Source organism: Cyprinus carpio, chromosome B11, assembly GCF_018340385.1.
Source record: "Cyprinus carpio isolate SPL01 chromosome B11, ASM1834038v1, whole genome shotgun sequence".
NCBI lineage: Eukaryota > Metazoa > Chordata > Actinopteri > Cypriniformes > Cyprinidae > Cyprinus > Cyprinus carpio.
In genome coordinates this window covers 11,387,744-11,400,765 of record NC_056607.1, presented here as the reverse complement: position 1 = coordinate 11,400,765, position 13,022 = coordinate 11,387,744, and the positions used below count along the sequence as shown (strand labels likewise).

The following is a 13,022-nucleotide window of genomic DNA, read 5'->3' as shown; positions in this document are numbered from 1 at the left end:
TTTTGGGTAAACTAACCCTTTAAGTTACTTAAGTAACCTGAAGAGTAAACTGTTACACTGCAAGTGAATAGCTTTACTCATCAAATCCTTCGGAAATGGTGGAGAATTCATTTTTACTGTAAAAACAGTAAAAAAAAAATAAATAAATCTATTTTAGCAAGCTGAGATGCAGAATTCAAACCAAGTGTCACAACAATGTTCAAGTTTGCAAGGTACATAAATCTTTATACAGTACATGTACAGAAGTACATGATCAACATATGAAACATAAAGTGGCAAGCGATAGTTCCATCAACTGGCTCCAAACTCTGGCTTCCATCCTTTTTGAAGCCTGCTTAATAAGAGTAGCATTATGAAAGTATAGAATCCACGTTCGAACAAGTAACATTTAAGAATATTTCAAATTTCAATAAATAATATTAAAGCACAAGCCAAAAGGGCAGACAGGGAAACAGGAACTGAACGAAACAACAGGAACAGAATCAGAAACATAAAACGGGGACAGACTGGGATCATGACAGCCACAATAGTGATCCAATTTATTTTTTACATTTACTTAATAAGTAAACTTGCATGACTGGATCACTAATAAATGTAGCAATAAATACATAAAAATCTGTTCTAAATTATATTGCAGCTTTCCATCACATACAGTGCCAAATTAAACGTCTAGCTCAAAGTCCATCTACAACTCCTCAGTTAATGTTTACACACCAGCAAACTCTCTCTTCCAATTTCTCTCTCTCTTCTATACCGCATCTGGTAAAGCAAAAGCAGTTTTCTTCTGTCTACATAAAATATCTCTGAAAATGGAGAATGGATATTAGTGTACTAGCAATTGTGCTGTAAACTGTGCCTGAAGGATTGCTTGCTAATTCTGCTTGGAGAAGGTGAGACATTCTAGTCCTCATTATCATAATTTTATTATTATTATTATTATTATTATTTAATTTTATTTTTTTTTTTTCATATTGAGGGATTCAAAGAGATTTGTGTGGTGGCTTCATTTCAAAAGTGCAACACAAACTGTTAAAGTGGTATATTTTATATACATTCTAATTTAATATGTTGCTTTCAGCATGTGCATTGGTATGCATCTGCCATATGTTTTGGTATGCTTTTCATTTTTGGTAATCACATACTAAATTGACATCAAATGCCTATAGCTGAATTGGAAGAAGAAATGTATTGCTTCATAGTATTTGTTTCATAAATTCAGCTATAAATTAGTGTTCATGCATCTCAACGCGTATGTATTGGAAAACATTTTTGAAATGTAATTGCTTTTATTTTGGTTTCATTTTCCAGGAAGAGTGGTGAATGAAACAGATTTTTGTGTTTTGTAAATAGAGGACTGATGGCAATCGAAAAGGGTATGGTACACACAATACAAAAGGAACTATAAACTCAAAACTAAAGTATACTTGTCAATTCTTGAGTTCAATAAGTTCATAAACAAAATAGGCCAGGGAAAAAATAGAGAGAAACAAAGAAAAACAGGCTAGTGGCATAAAATTATGACTAAATTCTTTACATTCAGCTTTGCAGCACTATCTGAGAGTCCTCCACCTATTATTAACGTTGAATCCATTATTCATTCTTTGTTTGAATGAAACAGGGACTTTGCCCTTTCAGATAAACCCATGAAAAATTGTCTTCTGCACATTTATTGCACTGTATTAAGTCATTTGTCTTATCTACATTTATGCGACCTGTTTCGCCCACGTCAACATCATTGTGTTGCTCATGATTGAAAACAAATAGATGAATAGGTAGACTTCACCCTGAAAACAAATACTGACCAAAAATAGGTTAGGCATAATTATTCCTTGTGGTTAGTACATGCATAAATCATTGTGTTTCAGTGAAGATAACATGAAAATATGTGTCATGAAACCTCAAATTGAGAGATACAGAAAAATCTACAATAGAAAATATGACAGCTTTTAACTGTGTTTCGTTTCCAGTGACAGATATCCCTTCGGATAATGTGTATGCTTATGCATTATCAAAAACCCTCACGAAGGTCTCTTCTCCTGTGACGGTGGGTTTGTATTCAGAATGTCACAACAGGATCAACATGGTCCTCAAGAACATTGAAGGTAATTGTGCACACCTGTCAAGCAATTTTAAATGATCGACCCTCTCAGATGTCCTCCAAAAGTCCTGGAGATTTTGACATTTCTTCCACTTTATCTCTTTTTTTTAAGTTCATATGAATCAAGAGTCCAAAAGAAGAGAAGAGAAGAACACTAAGGAACCAAAGCCTCGCTCAATTACTCCCTCTATTTCTGACATGCTTTCTCTGATCTTGCGGCTCCTCTTCTACCGGCCTGTGTGGACGGAGCAGAACCAGAACATGAAGAACATTCGTTTTATGTTTGTGAGGTTCAGCGCATGGCATTTTGCCGGCAGCGACCTTCTCTGGGCGGGACTGGTAATGCAGTTGAGCAACGCTATTCAGAACAGCTTTGGTAAACTCCAGCTGGGCCTCTTCCGAATCGTCCAACATGACAAAGAGAAAGATGCAGGGAAGAAGAAGATTGAGGATATTCCAAAGAACTGGAGGTCCAAAAAGTTGTGCTGCATCCCCATTTGGGCGCTAATACTTACAGGATTCATTGGTTCAATCCTTATTCTGGTTCTTCTCATCATTTTTGGATTTCCTCATCTGAAGGAACACTTAGAAGGAGAAAAGGTAGAAGAGTCCAATGGTTATGGTGCACTGGAAGGTTTCGCCATCGCTGTACTTGGTGTTCCTGCGGTCGGAGCTCTACGATTCACATTATTGTTGTTGAAGAACCTTATCTTCAAGCAAGACCTCAAAATTAGACAAGGACTGGACGACAAGAAGGTAAGTCAGCAGCTGGGACTAATGCATGAAGTTCGGTTGGAGATGAGACTGCTGTGCTGCTTTATTCACTTCATGGAGATCTTTGAAAGGAGGAGGATCAGGGTGGTGTTGGAGATCACCAACTTGGATCGTTGCACACCGAAGAAAATCGTAGGTGTTTTGGATGCTATCAACATTCTCCTATCTGATGAAGAGAGTCCCTTCATTTCTGTTCTTGCTGTAGATCCAGAAGTCCTGGTTAGACAGGTTCAACAGGCAGAAGACTGTCTAAGGAAAAGAGATACTGCGTATGACTTTCTAGATCGTATAATCACACTGCCCTTCACCGTGCCTCCACTATCTAATGCCTCAAAGTCCAGTGTTTTTGAAAACATTGTCCGTGGTCAGTCTGAGATCTCTGAAAATATTCCTCTTGAAGAGACTGGACCATCTGCTTTAGGAGATCCAAGGACATCATTCTCTGTTGAAGATGAGTATTCTGTAAAGTACAGTGAGGCTGAAGAAGAACAAGCCATCCCTTTGATTGAAAAAAAAGGAAATGTTGAAACCTTAGCTGCAGCAGAACTTAATCTTGAAGAAGTGGATAAGTTAACTGAGTCTGCATTTTCCTACATCACCTCAAGAGATAAAAGCAAACTTGCAGCTTACATATCTGGAGACACCATGTCAATGAGACGTGTAATTAACTCCATTCGAGTAACTATTATGATTATGGAGACCCGAAAATTGGAGCCTCCACCTCCAGAGAAAATTGCTGCGTGGGTGGTTTTGGTGGACCGCTGGCCTTGCAGATTAAGTTGGATTCTTCAATGTGTTGAAGATGACCAGCAGAGTGAAGAGATAGATGGATCAATTTGTGCTGTTGATAATACCAAGAAATTATGGGATGTGTTCAATTATAACAGTCTAGAGCTCTACATCACTGGATATGCAGTCAATAACTTTTTGGAGAGAGACGGGGACCCTGAGCTGTTTGAGATTTTCCTAAAGAACCACTTCAAATTCACTGTAGAGGATCTGGAGAAGTTTAAGCTTTGCACAGTTAACTTAAACTACTCCATCAAGAATGAGCTGGCCAGGATCCGTGGGAGCCGCAGACTCAAGAGAGCAGGGAGAAATGCTTTCCAGTCCCTCTCATCACGAACTGTAATGAACATGAAAACAGAAGATATTTGTCAAGAGGTTTGTAATCTTTTTTTAAGAGAAAAGTCAAATCTGCAGTTGGTTTCAACATAGCAATATTTACACAGTAATGTGTGTGTGTGTGTGTGTGTGTGTGTGTGTGTGTGTGTGTGTGTGTGTGTGTGTGTGTGTGTGTCTGTGTGTGTTTGTTTATTTATTTATTTATACAACAACCATTCAATAGTTTTGGGTTGGTATGAGATTTTTAAAGTCTCTTAGTCTCACCAAGGATGCATTTATTTGTTCAAAAATACAGTAAAAAAAAGTTTACAGTTTAAAATATTTTATATAATATAAAACATTTCTTATTGTAAATGTTGAAAAGTGAGTGTGCTGCTCTATTTGAAATATAAATCTTTTGTAACATTATAAATGTCTTTACGGTCACTTGATAGATTTAATGCATCCTTGCTGAATCAAAATATTAATTTAATTAAAAAAAAACATATACACAATATGCTGGAAATTTATTTTACAGTTTTACAAATTGTATGTACTTATATGTGCATTTTGAAATACTGTATGTGCATTTCTTTCTTTTTAGCTGTCAAACCTGAGATTCCCAGATAAATATCTCGAAACGGTAAAGGAAAATTACATAGATGGCAGAACGATTCTCTTCAGTGACCCCAAAGACCTCAGGCAAGTCCTGCAAATGACTCTGGGTGAATGGACATCTTTTAAAATTCATTTCCTCGGGGTCATACCTGCTAGTCAGCCAGCTCAGGCAAAAACTCTTCCAAACGCCACAAACCCTGGAGTGGCAATGGCCAGTAAGCAGTATAACTGACCTTGAGGTTTGCATCACTGCATTTTTCGTCCTGTGCATGCTTTCAATGGACTAAAAATGTTTCAGGAAACAATACTGCATTCCTACAAAATATCATTCCTTTACAGAAAGGCTGTAAATGGACACCAGCAAATCAGAGTACTCAACAAATGATGACACTTAAAAATGGAGCTTTGCTGTGCAGAAAACTTTCAGTCTTCAAACAGATCAAATTTTTAACATGCATTATTTATAATGGGAATAAGATGGTTTGTTTCTTTTAACCATTAAGAAGCTTTTTCCAATGATTCTAAATAAAATAACCCACTGGGTGTCATTTCTGCATGAATAAAAATAATAAACAAAGCAGCATTTTCTGCAATGTGGAGCATAAAGGGTAATACAAAATGTTCAAACGTCCATAAATAATAGTAATAATTTCTTAATATTGATTAATGTACTGATTCCATCTATTAACTGATACTACAAACCTTATAGGACTGTGCAACCATATTCTCTTAAAACATCAAAAAACTGTTCAGCTTGTCTACAATTATTCCCCACACATACACACCTGAGAAACAGCAGGTCCAATGAAAACTCCATTCATAAGGTTAATACTGTCAGACCATCGATCCGATCTGTGAAGGAAAAAAGAAACATAATCATATAAGGCATTGGACTTTACAAAGCCAAATTTTGTGTTAGTAAATTCTAAGGTTTCTGTGCATCAAAACTGGTTACATAAACAATCTGCCTGTCAAACAAACAGATTGATTTTTTTTTTTTTTTTTTTTTTTTTTTCAGAATAAAAATATTGAGGGAGACATAAAGCCTAAATATGAAACAGCATAGTACATTTTGAAAATATCTCAGAGGTCATTTGTACAAGGTTCATATCTATACACATAAAATGTTTATGGCCACCAAAGGTCCATCTCATACAAAGTTGAAACATATAACACAAGTGCAATAAAGCATTGCCACAAAACATTAAACATCTACAAAAATCCACATGAACATTGTGCAACAGTCAAACACCCTCATATTCCTTTAATCTAAACTAAGGAAATACTACAGTACGTCATGTTGCACGTGAATCCTTTTTTCATAAAATTTCCAGCTCCAAAGTTTCCGGTTTCATTATATCACTCTGAGTTTTTCCATACAAAAACTTTGGCAGTGTTCAGAATCTGTACTTTGACACTTTAGTTTTACTTTCTATAAAACTTTAATATAGGACTGAATGACAGCGTGCAGATGTTTTTTTAATCGCACTGCCTGTCACTGAGTTTTACTTTATGCTCTGTGGGAATGGAGAAAGCGGAGAAAATATATATCTCCCATGCAGCTCGGCAATGACCTCCCACGGATCTGTGGCGGAACATAACACTAATGCAAAAGTTTGAATTACTGTATAAGTTATAATAGCCAAATATGCACCACTGTGCAAGCAACATGAAACAACATCCTAGAAAATCGGAAAAAAAAAATAGCATGCATATTAGTACTTTTGGAGATATACATTTATATAGTTATGACAATCAAATATGTGCCACTATATATATATATATATATATATATATATATATATAGGAATGAATCACACTAAATCCTAGAAAAATACATTCTAAAACTGCTTGAAATCACACCTAAATGCATCTAACAAGACGTGATGCTGAAACTGCAGGCAGTTATTATGGTTGCTTTTATTGAATCTTCTTCTCAAGTACAGTCAAGACAAACCAATCGACAAAGAGAGGTCGGCCGGTGTGCTGGACTGAAATATGACTCTGAAATTGTGAACATCAAAGTGGGGGTTCATATGAAATCAATATCATGCAGACATATTAAGGGAATTTAATGGGCCAGGAAAGGGGGGGGGTTATTCTTAACCCTCTCATTCAGAATCAATGCAGGAAAGCATCCGTGGTGTAAGCAAAGGAAATAGCTACACGGTACATGGCGATGTGATTTTAAAATAAAATTGTATCGATGGATTCTTTACATGGAAAATGAAAACAACGAGTTCTGCTGAGAGTGCATAGGATAACGTTTAGATGAACACAAAGAAAAGCCTTCAAATACAATACTGCATCATGCAGCATTTTTTTCTTTAAGGCTGCTGTCCTGGTCTGCAGGGGCCTTTAAGCACATAATGTGCATTTGCGTTGAAAATGCTTGGCAAAAATGCTCACGTAACATGTAGCTGAGTGGTAATTTCTGTAACTAACAATAACATAGACAATATTTGATATCAGGATGAATGATATGCGCATTGTGCCTGTGCTGGCAGGACAAACAACAAGCCGTGGCATTGATTATGGAATTTGACGCATAGAGATGGATAGTAAACCGCCATCTCACACCACATGTGTAGTGAGTTACAGTCAGGCAGAATATGGCTTGTATGGCTTTTTATTCAACAAGAGCTTCCATTTACATGTGGTTTTTAGAGGTATAAAGAGTGTTTTACTGAAATTAGATGGGATTCCCTCATGTCAACTGATTTAATAGGGATTCTCCCTTCCACTTTGTGAAAACCCCATTAATAAGGGGAATTGCTTTTGATGGTGGACTTTGGCTATATAGAGAAAGGCTAGACAGCCGAGCCTCACGCAAGCTCTGATTATATCATGTCTCCTGCCGTGAAGGCTGTAGGCTAAGGGTAAAACTAATGAGGAAGAATTTCCTTGGCATTTGCAATTTCTCTCCGAAGGCCAAGGTCGACAAACGCAGCCGCTCAGCTAACAGAGACATCGCTCTCAGAGCAAACCAAGCTAAACCGGGAGATGAACATTAAACTCCACGAACAGACCGACAGGGGGAAAAACAGAGGAGAGGCAGCCATTCAACATAATCAAAGCTGTAGCTCAAACGAGGTTTTTAAAGCTAAATGGATTTTGCAATGCAGGAAATCCCAACACGAAACATACCGTGGCGCATTGACCGTGGATGAGCGGCTTAATTTGTGCTAGTGTGAAATTATAGATCACATTTCTCTCTGGCTGAAATGTAATTAAACATTCACAGCTGTATTGACTTTACTGATGGATATTCGCAGTTAATAAGCCACTTGTGGCTGACACAAATTCGATATGGGTAATATCTCTATTCTGGAAGAGATGGCGTAAGGGTCGTCTGTCACATCTCTAAACAGAAATTGCAGTAAACAACCATTCCCAAGTTCACAATCCGAGTCGATCTGATTGTACGGAACATTTAAAGGGAAATATTCAAAAAATAGAAGAAGAAAAAAAAATTATGCTGTTATTTTTCTGATGCAATATTTTGTAAAATCCTACAGCTCTTTTACCAACAACATAGTGACCACAGAAGCTATAAAAATTATAAAAAGCACTGTAAGTATTAAACAATATATTTAATTCTTCGACTGAAATAAAAAAAAAAAAAAAAAAAAAAAAAACTTTGTGTGGGAACAAACTGAAATTGAAGACATGTAAATCTTCTCCTTTGTTGCATTTTATGATGCCTTTATGTTATTTTTATGTAAACTTCACATGCAGTACATTGCCACTATGAACTGGTTATATAAAATAATCTTCATCATTTTTTCTTTGTGTTACAGAAAAAAAAAACATTCATATGCAGTGAACATTCTATACAAGGAAGAATAAATAAATAAATACATACATAAAATGCTAATTAAGCAGCACAAATGTTTTCAGCATTGATAATAATAAGAAATGTTTCTTAAGAACCAAATCATCATATCATAATTATTTTTTTAAGGATCACGTGACACTGAAGACTGGAGTAACGATGCAAAAATTGCATCTTTGCCATCATAAAAATGAATGATATTTTAAAATATATTCAAATAGTAAACAGTTATTTTAAATTGAAATAATAATTCACAATATTACTGTTTTACTGTAATTTTTGATCAAAAAAATGCAGCCTTGGGCTAAAATCTTATTAATCATTTGAATGGTAGTGTGGATTTGGCACAACATAGCTGTGAGAAAATAACTGTAGGTGAACCATATTTCTTTTTCTTTTTTTTAATACAAACCTTGATTTATTCTGCTTTTATCCACATGTCATCAGGCGTTATCAGGAGTAGGAGTTTTTACACTTAGAAAGAAAAAAAGAAAGTAGCGAGATGCTAATGTCTCAAAAGACAACACCTAGTGATTAAAGGTTAAATTGTGGTTTCCGATAAAATCACACATTGGAGAAGCCACACACTGGAATAATTTCTCAGATTAGCTCTTGTAAATAAAATCTACTGAAGCATGAGCACAGCTTTCGTTGTGTAACCCTGAAATTTACACTCTTCAAGACTGTGATGGCTTGATTATTCAATTAACAGCCTGGGAATACAAGAATAACAGCTTTAATGAAGCCTAACCAAGCAATAATTGTACAAGAAGCTACATTTTATATATAATCTTCTTTAATGAACTTCAAATATGTTTGAAACTTTTTAATTAGGATGACAAGACCAACAGGGTGTGCTTACAAAATAAAGCTTTGACATCCGTTGTGCGTAGGCTGAGGGAGGTGTAATTTTAGACATGATATTCAGTCAGGGGTTGCTCTTTGAGCTTTAGTACAACCAGCCACCCAAGCAAATAAGCAGATATGTCTGACAGATGAGAGGTATATAGAGCAGTTTGTAATTGGAGTGTTGATTGACACATGGAGGAGGGGGACCTCAAGATAAATCTCAAAATAACGGAGATACTGTTTACACTTCCTGTTGCGTGTTAGTTGACACCTAGCATCTGCAGCCACGCAACATGGAGGGACTAATAGGAGCCTGATCGTCTGTTTAGAGATGATAGAATAAAACAATCCCCGTTTGCTTTCAATGAATGGAAACAATGGCTTGTTGATTGGCACATTGTGTACTGTGAAATTAATGTCAGCGTGTGCACAGGTGGATATTTGTGTTTGTGTAAATGGCGTGTGTGGGTGGGTTTGTCTGTGTTTACCTGCACACTGTGCGTCTCCTACACAAGCCATCCACAATGCCATTACACAGAATTGTTTAGTGTCTCGCTGCAGAAACCTGAATCAGAATCACTTCATTTAATGCTGTAAAGGTTCAACAGAATTTGCCCTGTGTGTCAGAACAGAAAAACGTGCAAATGACAATGAAAACAACATGAATAGTACATTGCAATAACACATAAAATAGAAATATTTCAGAAAAAAAAAATACAGGAAAAGAAGATAAAAAATTGTTGTTTATGTTATGATTATATCATATTATATTATATACCTATATAATAATATATTACATACCTTCATAATAATATATTATTATATACATAAGAAAGTTTACAAAGACTAGAAATATTTAGAATAAAAATAGAGAAGGAAAATAAAATATAATTATACTTTAAAAACTAAAACCACCTTTACACAACTAAACATATTAAATAAGTGGAAATTAAAAATAAATAAATAAATATAAAGTTGAAGAGAACCCTTTAAAGACACACCTTAACCTTTCTTTATTATTCATAATTTCATTGTAAATTATAGATTTTTTTTTTCTTTTTTTTTTTCCTATTCTGCACAATTAAACTGTTCAAGCCGATATGAACATCTCACACATTGACCCAAATTAGCAAGAATGACCTCATCACTGTAAGTCATTGGCATCGTTAGCTGCAGGTTATGGTTTTATTATCTCACGTTAATGAGCCTGTTATCCCATCAAACTCAAATTTCATCTAGTCTCGTGATGCTTGTCCGTACTTCAGAAAGAAAGAGTAGTCTCTCACTTCCACTTAAAACAAGTGAAGCCTTTCCTGCAGGACACAGACCACATATTGGCAGATATAAATGTTGAAGAAAAGATCCATCATAGAGATAGCAAGAGCATTTACTCCTGTATGATTCATTTACTGACAGATGCTTTTAAAAAGTGGACAGATGCCAGTTATCAGTGCCAAAATGTGTGATTATATGTGTTTGCAATGTAGCTCCCAAAAGCTGCTTCTCAGGCTAAACAGTGAAATGACTTAATTTAATATACAAAATAAGGCTTGGTGATGTATTTTTGCTACACAAGATTTCAACCATTAAACCAAATGAACTAACTTCACATTACAAGATCGTGAACACAAAACTAAATGGTATGTCTTACTCTATCTTTAACTCAAAGCACTGATTGTGTGTGACTGAATTAAAATTGTGTTTTCATTTTTCAACATGTCAGTCATGTGCAATTACTGGTTGGGCTTTCAGCAAATGAAGGAAAGCGCCACAATCAAATAAACAACCTAAAAAAAATATTCAGTGCAAATAATGCCTAGAGTATGATGGTCTTATAGGCAGTGTGCAAAAAATGCCATTCTCAAGGCACTATACATGGCAACAAAGCAGGACTGAATACGATGTTTATGTCACATGCTGTCAACTAACATACCTTCATCTGTTTTGAGTTTTGAAGGGAGCACAGATGTATCCTTAACTGCTTATTATATTCCACAATCCTGCATGTGCAATTGGCCGGTTGATTGAAAGAATAAAAATGGCATCTGAAGGAACAGTGGAAAGAAGTGAATTAATTTATAAATATCAATTGTTTCTATTTTATTTAACATATAATGTAATTCCCTTTCTCTCAGTCTCTCTAGGCTAAATAAGTAAAGCTGGTTTGCTTTATCGCATGCCAGTGTTAACAGTAAAAAAAGAAATTTTGAACATAATATTGTTGACATTTGGCCCTGGTTTCACAGACAGGACTTAGATTAAGCCAAGCTTATTTGCTTATTTGTTATTTGCTTATTGGTAACACTTTAGAATAACTTTCAATTTGTTAAGACAAGTTAATGCATTAGATATGAGAAATAAATTATTTATTTTACAAAAAAGTATAAATCTTGGTTTATATTAATTTTAAATGTAATATTGTTCATATTTAATTTTTTGTCCATAATTTATTCATACTATGGTAACTTTTATAACTTAATCTTTTTTGAAAGAAAGAAAGAAAGAAAGAAAGAAAGAAAGAAAGAAAGAAAGAAAGAAAGAAACTTTACTTCAAGGATTTAATAAAAGTATCAGTTGATATTTATTTCTATTTCAAATAAATGTTGTTCTTTTGAACTTTCCATTTATCAAACAATCTTAAGCATATTTTAAAGTTGCTTTAAATAGAAATAGTATTTCACAATCAATATCTCTGATCAATTATTTGTAGCCTTGGAAAGCATAAGATACTATTTAAAAAATAAATAAATAATCAACCTTGATTAAATTTCATCTTACCACTGTATCCAACTCAAATAAGTTACAAAATGTCACACAATATTTTCACACAGATAATGAAGACTAACATGTTAAAGAAGTTTGAGGTAAAATATCAAAGGTTTAGACTAATCATTGTACATTTTTTATAATATTTCAGGGGAAGCAGTTCTCCACATGTAGTTTTAAAACAAATACCATTGAATTACTTCTAAAAGAGCTGAAGGTGGTGAATGAAAAATGTTTATTTTTTTCTCTCTCTCTTACCAGGAAAACCTTTTTTCACTGACATTTTACTTGGCAGATGTTCCTCGTCTATAAAGGCATTAGTAGTCATGGCACTGATACGGTGAAACTTGAAGAACATGCGGACAGAGCAGGGTGTCTTTCTGGTGTCAGCCAGAGCTGCATTGCTCAAGGGTGCTTACTTGGGGGTGGGGGGGGTGGGCAGGAAAACAGCAAGGCCAGGAACCAGTTACGCATATCTGCTTTCTCATTTTCTCAAGGGCTCAAATGCCTCTGTGAATTAATCTGAGAGATTAGGCGAAAGACTCCGACCTCCAAGAAACACGACGCAGATCCCAGTTTCAGGAGGTGGAATGAAAAGCAATCCTCCGTTCCTCTCATTCCCGTCTAGATTGCTAATTAAGCCCCTGTGATAATGATGAAGGAGATTCATTTGGCCAAAATGTCACCACACTTCATCCCGCTCTCTCCTTTGCTAATTTGAGATTTATTTATTTTCGGGTTTGGCTTAAAGCTACTTAAACACAACTGTTAATACACTCGCCATCATCGCACCCATGATCCCCTTCCTCATCATCTGAGTGAGCGTGTGACTCATTTACGTATATTTCATCTGAGACTGTGTACAGTCCATTTAAATAGCTCTGAGAGAAATAAGAAGTCTCGTTGAGACAGGCATTAGCATTTGAAAGCTGATCTCAAGGTCTGCTGGAACGGAGCCTAATTGGTGGCTCTTGGTGA

At 35.4% G+C, this 13,022-nt stretch overlaps 1 protein-coding gene across 1 annotated transcript; it reads left to right on the top strand.

The window, feature by feature from the left end:
* Positions 1-737: 737 nt before the first annotated feature.
* LOC122138890 (NTPase KAP family P-loop domain-containing protein 1-like) lies at positions 738-5,472 on the top strand. The gene is made up of 6 exons (XM_042733918.1): positions 738-890; positions 1,309-1,373; positions 1,968-2,102; positions 2,211-4,036; positions 4,581-4,833; positions 4,934-5,472. The coding sequence occupies exons 2-5, from the start codon at positions 1,358-1,360 to the stop codon at positions 4,824-4,826; spliced, it is 2,223 nt and encodes a 740-aa protein (XP_042589852.1). The 5' UTR covers positions 738-890; positions 1,309-1,357; the 3' UTR covers positions 4,827-4,833; positions 4,934-5,472.
* The last annotated feature ends 7,550 nt before the right edge of the window (positions 5,473-13,022 follow it).

Excerpts from the sequence above, each read along its gene's own strand:
- LOC122138890 (XM_042733918.1), top strand. Across the intron at positions 2,103-2,210 it reads GGTCCTCAAGAACATTGAAG|TTCATATGAATCAAGAGTCC; the intron begins GTAATTGTGCAC and ends CTTTTTTTTAAG. Across the intron at positions 4,037-4,580 it reads CAGAAGATATTTGTCAAGAG|CTGTCAAACCTGAGATTCCC; the intron begins GTTTGTAATCTT and ends CTTTCTTTTTAG.